The sequence below is a fragment of the Lissotriton helveticus genome, chromosome 1_1 (genome assembly GCF_964261635.1).
Source record: "Lissotriton helveticus chromosome 1_1, aLisHel1.1, whole genome shotgun sequence".
NCBI classification, from domain to species: domain Eukaryota; kingdom Metazoa; phylum Chordata; class Amphibia; order Caudata; family Salamandridae; genus Lissotriton; species Lissotriton helveticus.
This window is the reverse complement of record NC_136057.1, coordinates 280,727,580-280,743,467: the sequence shown is the minus strand read 5'-3', so window position 1 is coordinate 280,743,467 and position 15,888 is coordinate 280,727,580. Positions and strand designations below refer to the sequence as shown.

At 42.8% G+C, this 15,888-nt stretch overlaps 1 protein-coding gene across 1 annotated transcript in view; it reads left to right on the top strand.

The window, feature by feature from the left end:
• Positions 1-15,888, top strand: part of LOC144769376 (uncharacterized) — a 155,728-nt gene that overhangs the window by 45,924 nt on the left and 93,916 nt on the right. The window contains exons 8-9 of the mRNA XM_078653434.1: positions 2,031-2,145; positions 4,461-4,645. Coding sequence (XP_078509560.1) covers positions 2,031-2,145; positions 4,461-4,645 — 300 coding nt within the window. The remainder of the gene's footprint in view (positions 1-2,030; positions 2,146-4,460; positions 4,646-15,888) is intronic.

Below are 15,888 nucleotides of genomic sequence, written 5' to 3'. Positions count from 1 at the left end.
TTAGAAAATTAGTAAGCATCAGTAGTTAGGACAGCTGTAGGAGAAGTATTTCACACAGACTGATGTGTAAGAGAAGAAATGGGTGATGGTGAATTAAGAATGGACATGAGCGCTGAAAAGAAATGTTTGTACATTTTTGCAGAATTGGAGGAAGCTTTATTGAGGTCTTGGTTCACTAATAAGGTACAAACTCTAGTAACGAATTATGTTGCAGCACTGTGGAAATAGACCTCCTTTGATTCCAGATGTAACACCTTTTTGCTTTTAAGCTTCTTTGGGTCTCTGGATATGTTTATTAAAGAGTGTAGGTACACTGGTGGTTGGAGTCTAAGGACCTTGAAAGATACATAGGCATTTGTGAACATGATTCTGCCCGCCAACGGTAGTAAATAGAGGTCTCTTAACACTGGGGGTTTGAGGTCACATTTCTTGGCTCTGAGGATGAGTAGGTTACAGCTTTCAGTGGAGCCAAAGAGTGCTTGGATTATCCAGCTGGTAAGACAGTACCATAGTTAATTCAGAAACCATTATAGCTTGGATTACCAATTGGAAATTAGTTGGTTTTAATAGGGGTTTAAGTAGAGAGGGAGAATGGTGCAGATCTGGCACACTTCACAGTGTGAGAAATGCGACTTCACAGTACGAGCAATGTGAGAGCTCATGGATGAGTGGGTCTCAACATAGAGGTTATGTTGATCTTCCTCTACCCAGCCTTCACACAGCACAGCCCTGGCTAATGATCTCATCCCCCATCTATCAGATCTCCAGATACTCTGCCTGTCAGCACACCTACTGCTCCAGTACTGGCTTCTACACAGTTCTGAAAGCCTACCACCAGCATAATAGTGGAGAAGTGTGGCTCAATGGTTAGAGCGGCAGACCCTGATGCAGAAGTCTGGCCCGGGACCAGGGTTCAATTCCCGCCTCAGTGGTTCTTGGGCTTAATTTCCTCGGACCTGATCATTCTCGCCTCGGTGCCTATTCTAATCATGAGTCCCACTCTGCAACTCTGGGCAATAGCTTGCTTAATCTCCACAACGGCCCAACAACGCTAGGATGCCTGGCTTCACCTTGGGGGTGCCCAGGAGTGGGCATCTCACAGGGAAAGGCCAGGAAGGGTTCCTCAGCGGTATTCGTACAAGCGCAAGATGCCTCCGGGTAGTTGTGCGCTATACAAGTGCGTAATTATCATTATCATTTATAATCACTATCATACCTGGTCCCAGACCCTGAGAGCCCAAGCACCTTCCTTGTAACATAGAGGTCTGTTCTTTACCCAGTCCTGGCACCTCCTGACTAGTAACACCCCTTGTTTTACCTACACATTTGCCCTTCAAGAGTGCCCCTGTGGAATTTGAGCACCCTCGCCTTCCTATTTCCTAGTCACAGTCAGACCTTATAGCGCTCTTTGCAAACTACTCTGCTTCTCAGTGCTTAGTCAATGAAGAAGCAAAAAAGTGTCCTACATTTAGTAAAAGGGCATAGAGCATGGTGAATCAGATAAATGAGACAGATATCCAACCTTAGTGAACCATGGTGAGAAAGGAATGGTGTGTCAAGGATGGAGTGCAGCCCAGCCAAGTCAGCAGTACAGGATGTGCTGTTTGGTGAATTATCAGCTGCTTGTTGTCTCGGTGGCATCCAGTGATATCTGCAGAGTACACTCTACTGTTGGGGTCCTGATAACATGGTAAAGCCGGGTCTGGTGGCTCAGTGGACTAATGCCTTCACTGCAGGGGCCTGTGTTAGACCTCATGGTCACAGGTTCAAATCCCGGCAGGTCCACTCAGCCTTTCATCCATCTGAGGTCTATAAAATGAGTACCATTGAGTTGGGTAACAAGAAACATCTGTTATCCAGTGTCAAGATACCTCCGGGTGAACGTGCGCTTTACAAATACATGTTATGTTATGTTATGTTATAAGGTGTGGTGCCAGTGATCTGTGAAGTACCCTGCACATACTAGAATGTCAACTCTTTTCTATGACTTATTGTATGGTGTCTATTTCTCATAGTCCTTCTGATTGCAGAACCATCTGAAGATGTCACAGGATTCAAGAGAGATTAGATCTATCCTGACCAGCAGTGCTGTCAACTCGCTGGAGGCCGTGTCTCAAAGAAAAGATGGCCACAGCCACGCACATGGTAGGATGATTCCATAAGTTAATTAATTTTTTATTTCATAATGTCTGACTTGCTTGTGAATTATTTGTTAAACTTCAGAAACTGTCAGTCATCTCACACCTCTCCTCCTCTGCTGTACATCTAAGCCCGGCCATTGTCCCACCACCAGCTACATACTCCTGCCCTTTCACCCTTGTATCTTTCCTCCACCTGTACTCTCCCTTATGAGCTGTACGTAGTACCCTTAAGTGTACAGTGATACATTGCTTTGGTGCTAGGTTACACATACATACATACATACATACATACATACATATATACCCCAGGACACCCCAATGCAGCTTGTAAGTTTACGAGACATTGCAAGATTACAGTAACAATGTGTTAGCAAATCAATAATGTAAATGAGCAAACATATTTTCTGGCTTCTGTAAAGTAAGACTAAAAATCTTGTTAATTTCCATGCACTTCCCCAGCTACTGCCTGGTGATCCTTAAACTCTTCTGGTCTGTTTTGCTCCAAAAGTTTACAACCAAGCACAACCGTATTTTTTTTTAATCTGAAGGAGGATTGCAGTAGGTAGCCATCGAGAGAGGGGTGGGGCCATCAGCCAAACATCACCATATGTGTCTTAATTTGTGGCACTGGTCTGCTTTCCGGGCCAGGACACTTTGAAAAAGAAACATACATAAATCCAGAAAAGAGTTATGCTTGGGTGCATTGAACACTTCACAGACCATCACTGACTGCAAGAGGAGTTATTCTTCAACAGGCAAACACATTCTGTAATCCACCCATCAAACTGTACATCAGGCCCATAGTTTAAGGAACATTTTACACCTTGAGTGACACCGTTCCTTCATCAAGGAGGCTAGCTTACCAACATATGCCGCAGTCTACTGATTCTTGACACTAAGCATACTTGTCCTCCTCTCCAACCCCCTTATTGACAAAAAGCCTGTCTCCATTCTTTTCAGGTTATGAAGATCCTTCTCTCCATGACCTCTATAGAAATTGTTCATTGTAGTATATCTAGCACCACTCTATCCCAGTCTCTTTCAGAAGGGCAAACATTCCCAAAATATGAAATCCATTCACAATTCCATTATCAGTTGTGTATCAAAAGCCTACCTTCATTGGTGGTATGAATGCATCAGTGATCTTTTGATTCACAATGGACCACTTTCTAGCTCGGACCTTCAGTTTATCAACAGTGCCAGGAATTATTACTGACCAGCCTGGTTTGTTTGCATAGTTTTCTTATTTGTACTTGGTGAATATTATAAAAGTAGTATTTTACATTAATCCCGACAACGCTCAGTAACTGTGACCTAAAATGAAACATTGGCAACCACTTTACACTTGGATGGCCAAGATTATTAACAGTGAAGACAAGAATGCATACCTTGTCTTACCTTTTTGCCGATTAGCAGTCCATATAAATCAAGCTTATAGAAAATTAAATGTTGACGTTTCTACCTGTATATGTACAATTTATTGGAGCCAGGTCTCATCAGGACAACAGGAGGATATACACCATTAAAACCACTAAAAGGAGGGCGGAAGTACTTGTGGGGCATTCGTGTGGATAGGCAAACATGAATTAAACCATCTACTGTTACCTGGGTCAATGGGCCTCGAAAATACGCTGCACTCAAGCTATGAATGAGCTGAGAAGCAATGGAGAGCTGCAATGGATAAGCAGATCGTGGACATGTGGAACCATATACTAGGGACTTAAACGTACGTTAAATGTCCCAATTAGGAATGTGTCAATTCTACCATGTTTAAAGGAAGAGCACAAGCACTTTACCACTGGTTAACCGAAGTAAAGTGTCCTATGGCTAATAAAAAAGATTTAGTTAAAGAAGGCAAAAATCTGAGAGAATGTCATGCAAAAGTTGGTCATTTCCAACAGGTGGTAACTAATATGTGGTGTCTGCTGATACACCCCTTACACTGGATCCATGCTATTGTTGGGCGTGAGGTTTATAATATTGCTTCCCATGCCTGGAATTCTTTCTGTGTTGAGTTGCTGACCTGGTAATCTCATATTTCCCCAGGTGGCCTCCTTGCTGATGTTATGTGTAAAGTAGGTCATGCAAACTGCCTTGGATGTGATTTCTCCAGTAGTTATACAGGTAGTTCTAACACAAGTTGTTGATGAAATCAAGAAATGGTTGTCAGGTTAATTTTGTGCATGCTTTGGGCAGAGTTTATTAAGGTTTTAGTTGCTGAGGTCAACATTTTATAATGTCTGGCTTGAAACCACAATGTTACTAAAGATATTTACATTTACTAGTCTATCTCTCTCTCCTGCCTTTGTGGATTTATAGGTTCCCCTAGTCAACACTCAGCTGATGTTCCTGAGGACTATTTGCTGCTGTCAGACTCTGAGCTATCTGAAGTATCAAATCTTCAAGCTGTGCTAAAGCAAATTGATCTCTCACTAAAGAAGGACCGGTTATTGATGGAGTCAGCACTGCCTGACCGTCGACCTCGCAGTGCTCCAAACTCTCAGGTGAGAAGGATCTCCTATCCCAAATGTAATAAAAGCAACCCAAAGGGAAAGCAACTCCATCACTGAAAACCAAGTAACTTTCTCCATTTTCCATGTAAGGCGTATAATAATTGCCATTCCTAGGAGGGCATCAGATGGCATGATAAGATGAAGTGCGCATCCTAAAGACCATAAGTAGAGGTGCCTTGATGGTATTATATAGAATTATAGTTTATGTACTGGGCACCTAAAAGGGAAAATACATTATTGGGGTAGACTGGAGTTTGCAGCCTGTTCCATCAAGACAATGGAAGAAATACCCATCAAGTAAACTTCATTTGAATTATGGAAAGACAATACTATGAATAAGAATATGTAGAGGGAGTTCACTGATACATACAAGGAGGAATCTAAAAGTTATACATAGAGCTCCCTCCACTAATCTTATGGGGGTAACACCAAGAGAAGATAAAAGGGTCGGATGCAGCAGAAGCACATCTAAAGAGACAACTGTCTCCTTTTTTTCCTTTTACCTTGGAGTCTGACTTCCTACAATAGCTTCAGAAATGCTAGCAGTCCACATTGTCCCCCTGTAGGCTACATGCAACCTTCATTTCATATCTCATATTTGTAGGGAGAATGACGATTCTCCAATTATTTAATGCAGAGAGAATCTTGATTTCATTAAAGACAACGGAGGCTAGCATTATGCATTAACTTTTATTTGCTGCCCAAACATGCAGCCCTTTAAAGAATACTGAATACATCACAAAGTAATAGAATGCTCATCCAGACACTATAAATATCATGTGCACCATCTCATCCTCCTGTTTTTGCTGCGAAATCCCAGGAGATAAATTGCTTCTTCTTTGGGGACCACCGTATAGTTTTATGCATTAGAATCTAGAAAAATAAGAATAATTCTCACAGTAAGGAAGTTCTGTTATGAAAAAAGAAGGCAGAGGCAAAGGACATAATACCAACATAAACTTTATGCATAAAGAATATAAACATGTCTTACTCACCAGGAAACTCTATCTTCTTGGGTGAAGAGGGTGGGATAATGTTAGCCTCCGTTATCTCTGAATAATAATTGGACAATCGTCATTTCATTACAAGATCGGAGGCTACCATCATGCATGTTTATAGCCAATTAAGGCTAGGTTGCTAACATGCTCTACTGGCCTTAAATATAATTTGGCAAAAGTGTTTGCATTAGACCAGTCAGCTGCCTTAAGGATCTCGGGCAGGGTTCCCCCTGCCCAAAAAACCTTGCTAGCCATAGCTCCTCTTGAAGAGTGAGCCCCAAATCCAGAGAGATCTGTACCTGCTTCATTTATAATTGTGCGACTCCATCTAGCTAAGGTAGCAGTAGAAACTGGCTTATGAGGTTTTATTTATGATAAGAGTAGTTGATCAAGACCATCAGCTCTAAAATTCGCTATTTTATTTCCATATTCTTTCATGCATCTCACCACAACCAATTTCTCACATTCGTGGAAGAAAGGGTAAAAAACAGATTCTGACATACTGATAGCTATATTGTTAATTAGGGCATGGCCTTAAGAGATTGCAGATCTATATCAATTTATTGTTCTGTAGGATAAGCCTGAATCGAAATGATGTGCTAAATAATTGGCTATTTAATGTACAGGGGCCTCCACTGGATCCAAATTGTTTTCCAAGCACCAACTACACCATTTCTTCCAAACACCCATGTATCTTCTCCTCTTCCTGGTGCCCAAGATTACTCATGAAAGCTTTTAGCTTCTCGTGAAAGGCAAGGATATCTCTCTGATCCCCTGAAATCCTCCAGATAAGAAGGTTAATTTTCCCTTCTAGCATTAAAGGATGTTCTTCTCTGTCTGGGCTCTGAAGAAGATCCGAGGATGCTGGAATAAGGCTTGGGATGTCTAGTGAAAGTTCCATCACTCCAGGAAACCATACCTCAGTTTTCCAAAAGGGGGTTAGTAGAATGATGCTGCTGGAATCTAGCCTCACCTTCCAGAGAACTCTCTGAATCATGGAAAAGAGGGGGGGGGGGGAATGCGTAAGCCCTGTTCTTCCCCCAGTCTTGTAGGAATGCATCTACTGTCGAAGCGTTTGGGTCTGGTCTCCAACTGAATTATGTCTGAACCTGAGATGTCAACCTGCTGGCAAAACAATCTACTTGGATTGGGCCCCAGAGACTTACTATCAGATAAAAAACGCTGGATATAATTTCCAATCGCTAGAATCTTGGAGAAACCTTGAATTCCAATCTGCACTTACATTCATTATCCCTGGAGTAAATTCCGCTTTGAGTGTAATATTCTGTTGCCAGCAGAAATACCAAATTTGAGCTGCTATATCTGATAAAGTCTTGGATTTGGCCCCCAAACCGATTTATGTAGGATACTGCTGAAAAGCTGTTCAGGCGAATCAGGGTGTTCGAGTTCTTTAGTTGTTCCTTGAAACTCATTAGGGCATTTAGACCCGCTAACATTTCCAGGCAAATTATGTGAAGTGATTGTTCCACTTTCCTCCCGTTTCTAGATTGTCTAACCGGGCTCCCCAGCTTCGTTGCTTGCATGCAACTCTAGGATAAAGTCCGGGACATTCCCAAAGATGGCTTTCCCGTTCCATGCTTTGAGATTCCTCAGCCACCAAATCAGGACTTCCTGGGCGTCTTTGGATAGGGGTATTGTGTCCTCATACCTAAGACCTTTTCTTAAACCCCAAGCTTTCAATCTCTGAAGCGCTCTGTAATGGAGGAGGACAGGGCAAACCTCTTGAATCAAGGAAGAAAGAAGACCCAGGACTCTCACCAGGTCTCTTAGAAGAATGGAGTCTTTGGATAGCACTGCCTTTATTTCTTTCTTTATTTTTTTCTTGCGTGGTAGAAACAGTTGCGATAAAAGGGTATTTATTTGAAAGCCGAGGAATTCTAACTCTTGAGATGGGGTCATGACAGACTTCTCCGAGTTTATTATAAACCCCAGACTTTCCATAAGGTTTATTGCCCAGAATAAATGAATCACAACTTCTGACTTGCTCTGAGACATAATGAGAATGTCATCTAGGTATATGATGAGCCGCACTCCCCTTTGTCGCAGAAAGCTTACGACAGATCGGAGCACTTTGGTAAAGCACCATGAAGCTGAGGACAGTCCAAAGGGGAAACATAGGAATTGATAAAGCGTCCCTTTCCAGGAAAAATGGAGATACATCTGACTGTCCTTGTGCATAGGTTTTGTAAAGTAGGCATCTTTGAGATCCAACTTTACCAGCCAATCTCTGGTTTGTAAGATGTCTCTCAAAAGATGAATACCTTCCATCTTGAAATGTCTGAAGTTTAAAAATGTGTTTAGTTCTTTGAGATTTATAACTGGGTGCCAAACTTTGTCCTTTGTTTTTACCAGTTAGACTGACTGTGCTTATAAATCCCTTTTCTAAGGTTTCTAAATTTGACATTTTCTTTAGGGGTTCTTTTTCTAACATTGTGACACCTCAATCTATTAATCTTATCTGCTCTTCATCCACACTCATACCTCTGTCTTTAGATTGTGAAAGGGGATTATTGGTTTCTGTAGTCGTAGAGAGGGTTTCTCTAAAGAATTAATAGCTCAGGACAAACTACTCATAGTTCTGAGTTTTCCTGTCTTATTTATGAAGAACTTTATGAATATTTTGGAAAATATCAATACGAGCGCTAGAGAGAGTTGAGGTACTAAATATCTCAAAGAAACACTTGCTCCGTTAAATTGTGTGTCCAATGCAGCCGTTTTAGCTTGAGCGAAGAGCTGTCGTTATGGCAACGCGTTCAGGAGCGGCAGGGTAGCGTCAAAACAAAGGAAAGACACTCGCCTTCCTAGCTGATGACTCATTGATTATTCCTTCCCGCTATGCGGTAATACGTGTAACCCCTTTGTTGACTTTAGAAATGTAGCTCCGGTTGCTAAGCTGCACAGGAAAAAGCGATTAAGGAGCTCTCTTCGTTGCGGTCAACGTTTATTTATTTATAAAGTTTTATATAGCGAAGGCTGTCGCTAACGTTTGTTTATAAAAACGTATGCAAGCGTGTAAGCGCTTCAGAGGACGCGATGCAGATCGTAACGGAGACCGCGTCCACGGTATTAATTTCTATAAAGAGGGGAATGTTGGAGTCTTTTGCTATTTCCGACAGTTCAAAAAAAAGAGGCTTTTTTTTTATAAGGTTGAAAAAGGCTAACACTTACCTGTCCTTACTGTAAATTGGAAGGGCGTACAAATTACTGTTTAAAAAAACACTATCTTAAAACTTTAAGGAAGAACATTTTCATGTAGATAAAACAGATGATAAGATTAATAGAAACATGCCCTAAATATCATTCAAAGTATAACCAGTAAAAATTGATTTACTAATAAGGTATCTGTTTAACATTAGAAAAAAAACAAATGGTGTAATTGATATACTTATCTTGGCGATGGGTAGCTAAAAAAAGAGGAGGATGAGATGGTGCACATGATATTTATAGTGTCTGAATGAACATTCTATCACTTTATGATGTATTCAGTATTCTTTAAAGGGCTGCGTGTTTGGGCAGCAAATAAAAGTTATTGCATAATGGTAGCCTCCGGTCTTGTAATGAAATCCAAAATGGACAACCCTCTCCCCAAGTTTTCATCAACCACAATCCTGATTCCGCCTAACATGCACAGCACTTTTATTCATATTATACTCTATGTGGATGTGGCGAAGGCCTTGGCGACAGAAGATTAGGTAGAGCTCCAAAGGAGCAAAGCCAGTAGGCCACTCACCCTATTGGAAGTGACATATACAAAAGCCTATTCTTCCACAACAAATTTTCTTGCTGCCACCACTGTCAGTCTAGTGTAACTGGGTGAGTTGACTGTTGTCACCGTTGCTTTGAAAGGTGCACTTGGTACTACTCTTCAGAATACAGAACAAATGTAAATCTCAACTCCTAACTGCATTGGCCCTCAATATGCTCACACAATTATTGTTCACGCTGAGCCCAAGCAAAATGTACCCAAAACTTCAGAGACTTGCTGGGGGTAATTCAGGTCACGGGTGCACTCTCGCAAAACCATGCATGAATTTCTTGACCCAACAGATGACCCACCTAGATCTTTAGATCCGGATCCTTTTGGAGAAGGCCTCTCATCAGATTAGCAAAAGCCGCAGCAAATACATCTATGTCCCCGTATTGTAACCCAACCCTGTGCACCACTGTTGTCTTGAGCGTGTAAGGGATGGTATTTATAGATCAAAGGTCATGTATGTCAGTAAATTAAACATACTTTCGGCATGTGTTTTAAAAGATTGGCCCAAACTCGACATAACAGTTGGAATCTTGGAGCACAGACACCGAGTCCTTTTTGGGAAGAAAATGTTATTTGGTGGCTCACACCCTCAAAGAATTAGACCAACCCCTAGGGTAGAGTTTTTAGCAGTCATCTATTGCAACAGAAAAATATGAGCAAATAATATAAAATAAGCAGATATTGTCTAAGGAATGTTGCTTCATACCAAGACACAACTTAGCTTGTTCATGTAGAATCATGCCATAGATTTTTAATACAATTAACTCTTCAGTACCTCACACCACTCGTGCTCTGGGAATTTACCTAAATCTACATCAACCCTAGCTCCCACTACCTTATCACAAGTGATAGCCCTGCCTCTAGGAACTATTCTAAATGTTCCCAAGTATCAATAATGCTTAACCATGAAGTCCAGTCCCTGTAATGAGATTAACCACCGGAGCAATGTGGGGTTCTCACCCTTCAGTTTCGTGAACCACTTGAAAGGCTTGTGATCCTTCTGAACAACAAACTTTGTGCCAAACAAGTAATTCTGGAACCTATGAAGGGTCCAGAGTATGGAAACGTAAATCTTCTCAATAACAGGCCAGTTCTGGTCTTTAGGAAGCAGTCTGAAACTGACGAATGCAACTGGGCAATCTCTGCCCTTGTCATTGAGTTGAGCCAAAATGGCTCTCACTCAAGCATCAGCCTGTACCACAAAGGACTGACCACAGCAAGGAGCCTTCAAACCAGGAACATTTCACAGTGCATTCTTTAGGTTATCGAAAGACTTGTGACACACAGCAGGGATTTACGGGTTATTTCTAGGAGTTCAGGTCTATCAACAGGGCAAATATATTTCCATAGTTAACTACATAGTACCTATAACATCTGGTGAGACCTAGAACAGCTTGCACCAGGGTCTGTGTTGTCAAGAAGTCCCAGTCTAACAAAGCCTGTATCTTGCCTTATTTCCCATTCTCTTCCTCATAAGCATGATAAACCACAGAGAACTACCCCACCAGGCACATGGTAGTCTTGATGGTCAATTTGGCCCTCTATATTTTTACCATCACCTACGCTAGGTGCGGTAGGCCACACAGAACTTTCACAGGCCACCATGCTCTAACAGCACATAGTTGACCAGGTGCTGAAAAGAGACAGAAGCATATATTAAGCCTAAAGAGCATAATCCTCCTACATGATACAGGCCCTCTGGTCTAGAGATCATGATCTTCTCCTTGGCACTAGGTGGCAGAGCAATCTGTCAGTAGCCACTTATTAGCTGTACCCATGCTGTACACTAGCTCATCAGTTTATGATGTGGGTGTCACTGTTGGCCACCTTATTGAGAGCCCTTTTTGTTCATACAAAATTCTAGGTCATTGACCTTGCTTTGGAACCAACACCACTGCTCTGGCCAATGGGTTTTGAGAATGCTAAAAGTCTCCAGTTCCCCGCATCTTGGCCATCTCTTCCTTGATACACATCTAGCCCCAGTGTGAAATTTGAGTAATTTGCTTTCGTGTAAACATGCGAAATTGCTCTTAGTTAGGCAAAAAATGGATCTGTTATTTCACACTATATTTTTGCATGAAATGTATCCTCGTATCAATTTTGGTATGAGGAAGAATTTAAAGAAGAGCACTGTGAACAACAGCCGCCAGCAATCTCTTGTTACTGTGCATTGACTACATTTTTACAGTGGATTGCGTCATTCGCAGTAAATTTTTACCAAGAACCGATCAATTATATAAAGTGGAATAACAGGTGTAACATGAAATTCCTAAAATTATGTGAATTATACCAGCGTAATAAAGAATTTCCAGGCCTGCATACAGATTTAGCTCTTCACAGACAAACTGTACCCTGTCTATGTCATGGATATTGATGGGTGTCAATCCTGGGATTAGAGAGAGGAGGTTAGCTATTTACACTCTCTTTTCTGCACAGGACCAGCTCAGGGGCAAACTCCCTGTTGTTCACAGTGACATCTCTGTCATCACTGTGAAAAATGTTGGGGATTGGCTAGCTGTCCTGCTCAACCTTCTCTGTTATTGCTGCTATAGGGGTGCCTACTTAGTAATTAGCTGATGTGAGGAATCTTAAATGTCACTTTGTAAGGCCTGCACCATTTGTCAACCCCCTCTGTACCTCTTGGTGCCGAATCAGCCTCACCTGCTAGTTACTGCACTCCTTCATCAGCTCTTGGCTAGCCTTAACATTTATCTTTGCCTTCCTCATGACATCAGCTTTCAGAGACCCACATTATCGTCTGACATATCCGTTGCAGGGTATTCCGAAACTGTTTCTCAGTCCTCTCTGACCAAAGTCAGTGGGCTATGGACAGAATGTTCAAACAGAAGCACAAAGGAACTGAACCGTACCCTTGTCTGTGGGATCTCCTGGTAGGCAGATAAGACACATGGCAGGAGAAGATCCAACTTCCTCCTCAGGGTATGCCATGCCTGCCTTCTCCCACATCTTATTCACACATGAGGACATGAAATTTGTTCCTCTGCTAGAAATCACAGTGAGTAGGGATCTGACCCTCGAATAGATACCAAAGACTGCAATGGCTATTACCTTAAACTGACTATTGGTGCCTGGAGCACCACAGCTGTGATGTAATTGTAACCTGATATATGGATACTTACCCTCTGCAATGGATACTACCAATGGTAGCCGTAAGTGCCGTAGTTTTACCTCCATTGTTAGCATTGACTTTGGAAATGGGGAAGGTTCTTTATAACTGGTCTGCATTCAGGTGCAACCCCCATCCACTAAAACAGAGGGTTCAGCATGTCCTGGAGTTCTTTGATGCCCAGACAACCCACTAAACCAACATCATGGGCCATGATAAAACGAAATTCCTGTGTGCTAGAAAAAAAACAACAGCCTGCTGCTGGCACCGGGCTCACGATTCAAGGCTCAATGAACATAGAAGTTCAGTCTCTCAGGCTATGCAGTGATTACAATCCCTGGTAACTTGTTCCTAGGCTTATTTTTGAAGACCCACTAGAAAAGGGTACTCAACTTGTGCGTGGCTGAACTCTGTCTGGTACTGTCCTCCAACAGCTAAGAGAACCCTGAAGCTCTGGCAGTGACCCAGCATTCCAAAGCATGGCCCTATTCCAGGTCTTCAATGTCCTCTCTGTCTGGAACAGGGATGATGGTTACCACAGCCAGTATCTTCTTGTGGCCTCCCCTGATCCACTGAACACTAATCTGCTTTGGTCCTTCTACCTGTAAAGTGATCACAGCCTCCTCCTGATGGCTACATGGGGCATGTACCCTGGTAAGCAAAGCTGACATGTCCAGGCCATGCAGGCCTCTAGTAGTGTTCCCTGATATTACTGGGGTCACACCCAGTAGATTTAGCAAGCCCCCAAAAAAGAAACTGTCACATTTTTGGAGTAAACTAAAACCGCCAGGTGCCTCTCACTTCTCCCAAACAGGTACACTAGTTAGGATCTAAGCTGTCTCATTAAACATGACAGAGGCTTAGCAAAGCTACAATTCCTTCAGAACAGTCACCCTGGCCACTGCTCCTCTGAAGGTACAAAGATCTCTGCCAGGCTGATGAACACCTCTAGATATGGAAGATGGTCATCCACCTGGGTGGCGGAAGTTATTACCTCCACACTTGGTGAGACAGTGGGCTCCCTGCCAACCCCTAAATAAAGCTGCTAATCCCCCCTAGGTTTCTGCTCTGGCTAGGACCCTTGGGGACCAGTCTGGCTGCTAATTACCCCCAGGTTTCTGTTTTGGCTAGGACTCTTGGGAACCAGGTTGGCACCTCCATTCTGATTTGAAACCATGCTCTTGGGAGGTCTTCACCTCCTTTGATTTGGAACTGTTCTACTGTAAACCAATGGTTGTCCTGGTTGTTAACCACTTGTCAGCCAGAACTCCAAGTCTGTCTGCTTCTCTCTTGATCAGATCAAAAAAGTATTTGCCTGCGTGAGTTGGAGCCCTTCTCCTTGATTCACTTAGCCACAGTCAGCTCATTAGGGGCTGGTAATCCGTCGCTTTCATCTTTCACTCACTCATTAGAATCATGTAACACATCATGAATCCAACTTTCAAACATAAAAACATCTGCTTTCTTGTTTTTATCGTATCTCGGATGATACTGAGCTAGCACTAAACTGCATTCTCAGAGGTTTATCTCTTTCATACATCAATTTATCATCGTTAGGCATTCTTCCAATGTCCTCAGTTCCCTGTGTTTGTTGGAACTGGAATCTAGTGCCGTTCACTGCTTACTGACAATGTCAGAATGGATTTGAGGGTCCCAGGGCACTCTGGTTTCCCAGACCTCAATTGTGGTGACTGAATCAGTTTACCTCTGAGGTCCTGGGCTACCTTACAGGGGACTTTGAAAACTTAGCAGCAAGTAACACAGGACTCTCATGGTAGTAAGGTGAGCAGTCCAAGGCTTATCAGGGAGGTTATGCTGGGTCAGAGACTCCAAACTCAGTTGCTCACTAGATGCTTAATAATTGTTTAGACAATTAGTGCTTTTACTTGGATAGGGAAAGTTTCCTTATTGTACCAACAATTCAATGCTATACTTATTTATTTTATTTATATATTTATTTTTGTGTTTTATAGAGCGCGAACATGACCCGTGAGGGTATCAGAGCGCTTTACACAGCATACATTGTAGAACAGACAAAATGATTAAGGTGCAGCGACAAACAGGATCAACATGTATGGTTACAATAATTGTCAGAGTCAGAAGCAAAAACAGGGTTCCAAATGTTCTCGTCGTGGGCAGTTTGTGATATGGGAAGGCGGTAGTCATAGATTAGTACCTCTCAATGAGGTGGTTGCGGGCAGGCCTTAGGCGAGGAATTTACCCATGAGGAAGGTTTTGGTCTCATTTTTGAAGCGTGCTAGATGAGGGATTTTCCTGATGGAAGGTGGGAGAGAGTTCCAAAATCTTGGTGCTGCTCCGGTGAATGCCCTGTTGTAGCTTCTTTTTTTTTTTAAAGGAGGCAGGTTGGAGTAGGAGGTTTCTGGCGGACCTGGAGTTCCTGCTTCCTCCGGATATCACTAATTTCTGTGCCAGATTAGCAGGGGAGTTTGTGTTTAGTGCATGCCAATTTCAGCTGGATTCTGACCTCCAGGGGGAGCCAGTTCAGAGCTTTCATGTGTGGAGAGATGTGCTCAAACTTCCTGGTACCTGTGAGTAGTCTGGCAGCCGCGTTGAGGCAGGCTTTTAGAGGCGCTAAGGAGGTTTTAGGTAATCCTGTGAGGGTGGAACAGCCGTATTCCAGTCTGGAGATGACAAGTGCTTGAAGTGCCATTTTTAAGTCTGGTGCATCGATGAAAGGTTTCAGCTTCCAGAGGTAGCTCAGGTGGAATCTGGCTGCATTGGCCACCGAGTTAATGTGGTCTCTCGTATTGAGGTTACTGTCAAGGATTATGCCCAGGGATTTGGCAGAGTCCACAATGCTCGGTGGGCAGCTCAGGGCTGTGATGGCCTTAATCCACATCTGAATCTCCGGGTTGGCTTTTGATGGGGAGATTAGGAGAAATTCAGTTTTCTTTGCATTCAGTTTGAGTTGGTTATTGGCTAGCCATTGGACAGTTAATTTCAGGGTCTCGTTCAGGAAGAGGATCTTTATGAACGAGGAGATGTTGATGTATATTTGGGTGTCGTCTGCATACATATGGTAGGAGATGTTGGCGGAGCGGAGTACTTCGGTGAGTGGCTCTAGGTAAAGGTTAAAGAGGGTGGGGGAGGGTTAAACCTTGGCGGACTCCGACAGAGACCGGGGTGGGAGCTGATAGTTTGCCGTTGATGGGGAATCTCTGAGAGCAGTTGTGGAGGAAGGACCTGAACCATTCTAGTACCACGCCATCCAGACCCATCCTGAGTTTGAGGCGTTCAACTAGATTTTCATGGTTGACCCTATCGAAGGCGGAGGATAGATCAAGGAGGATTAGAAGGCAGGTTTTGCCTT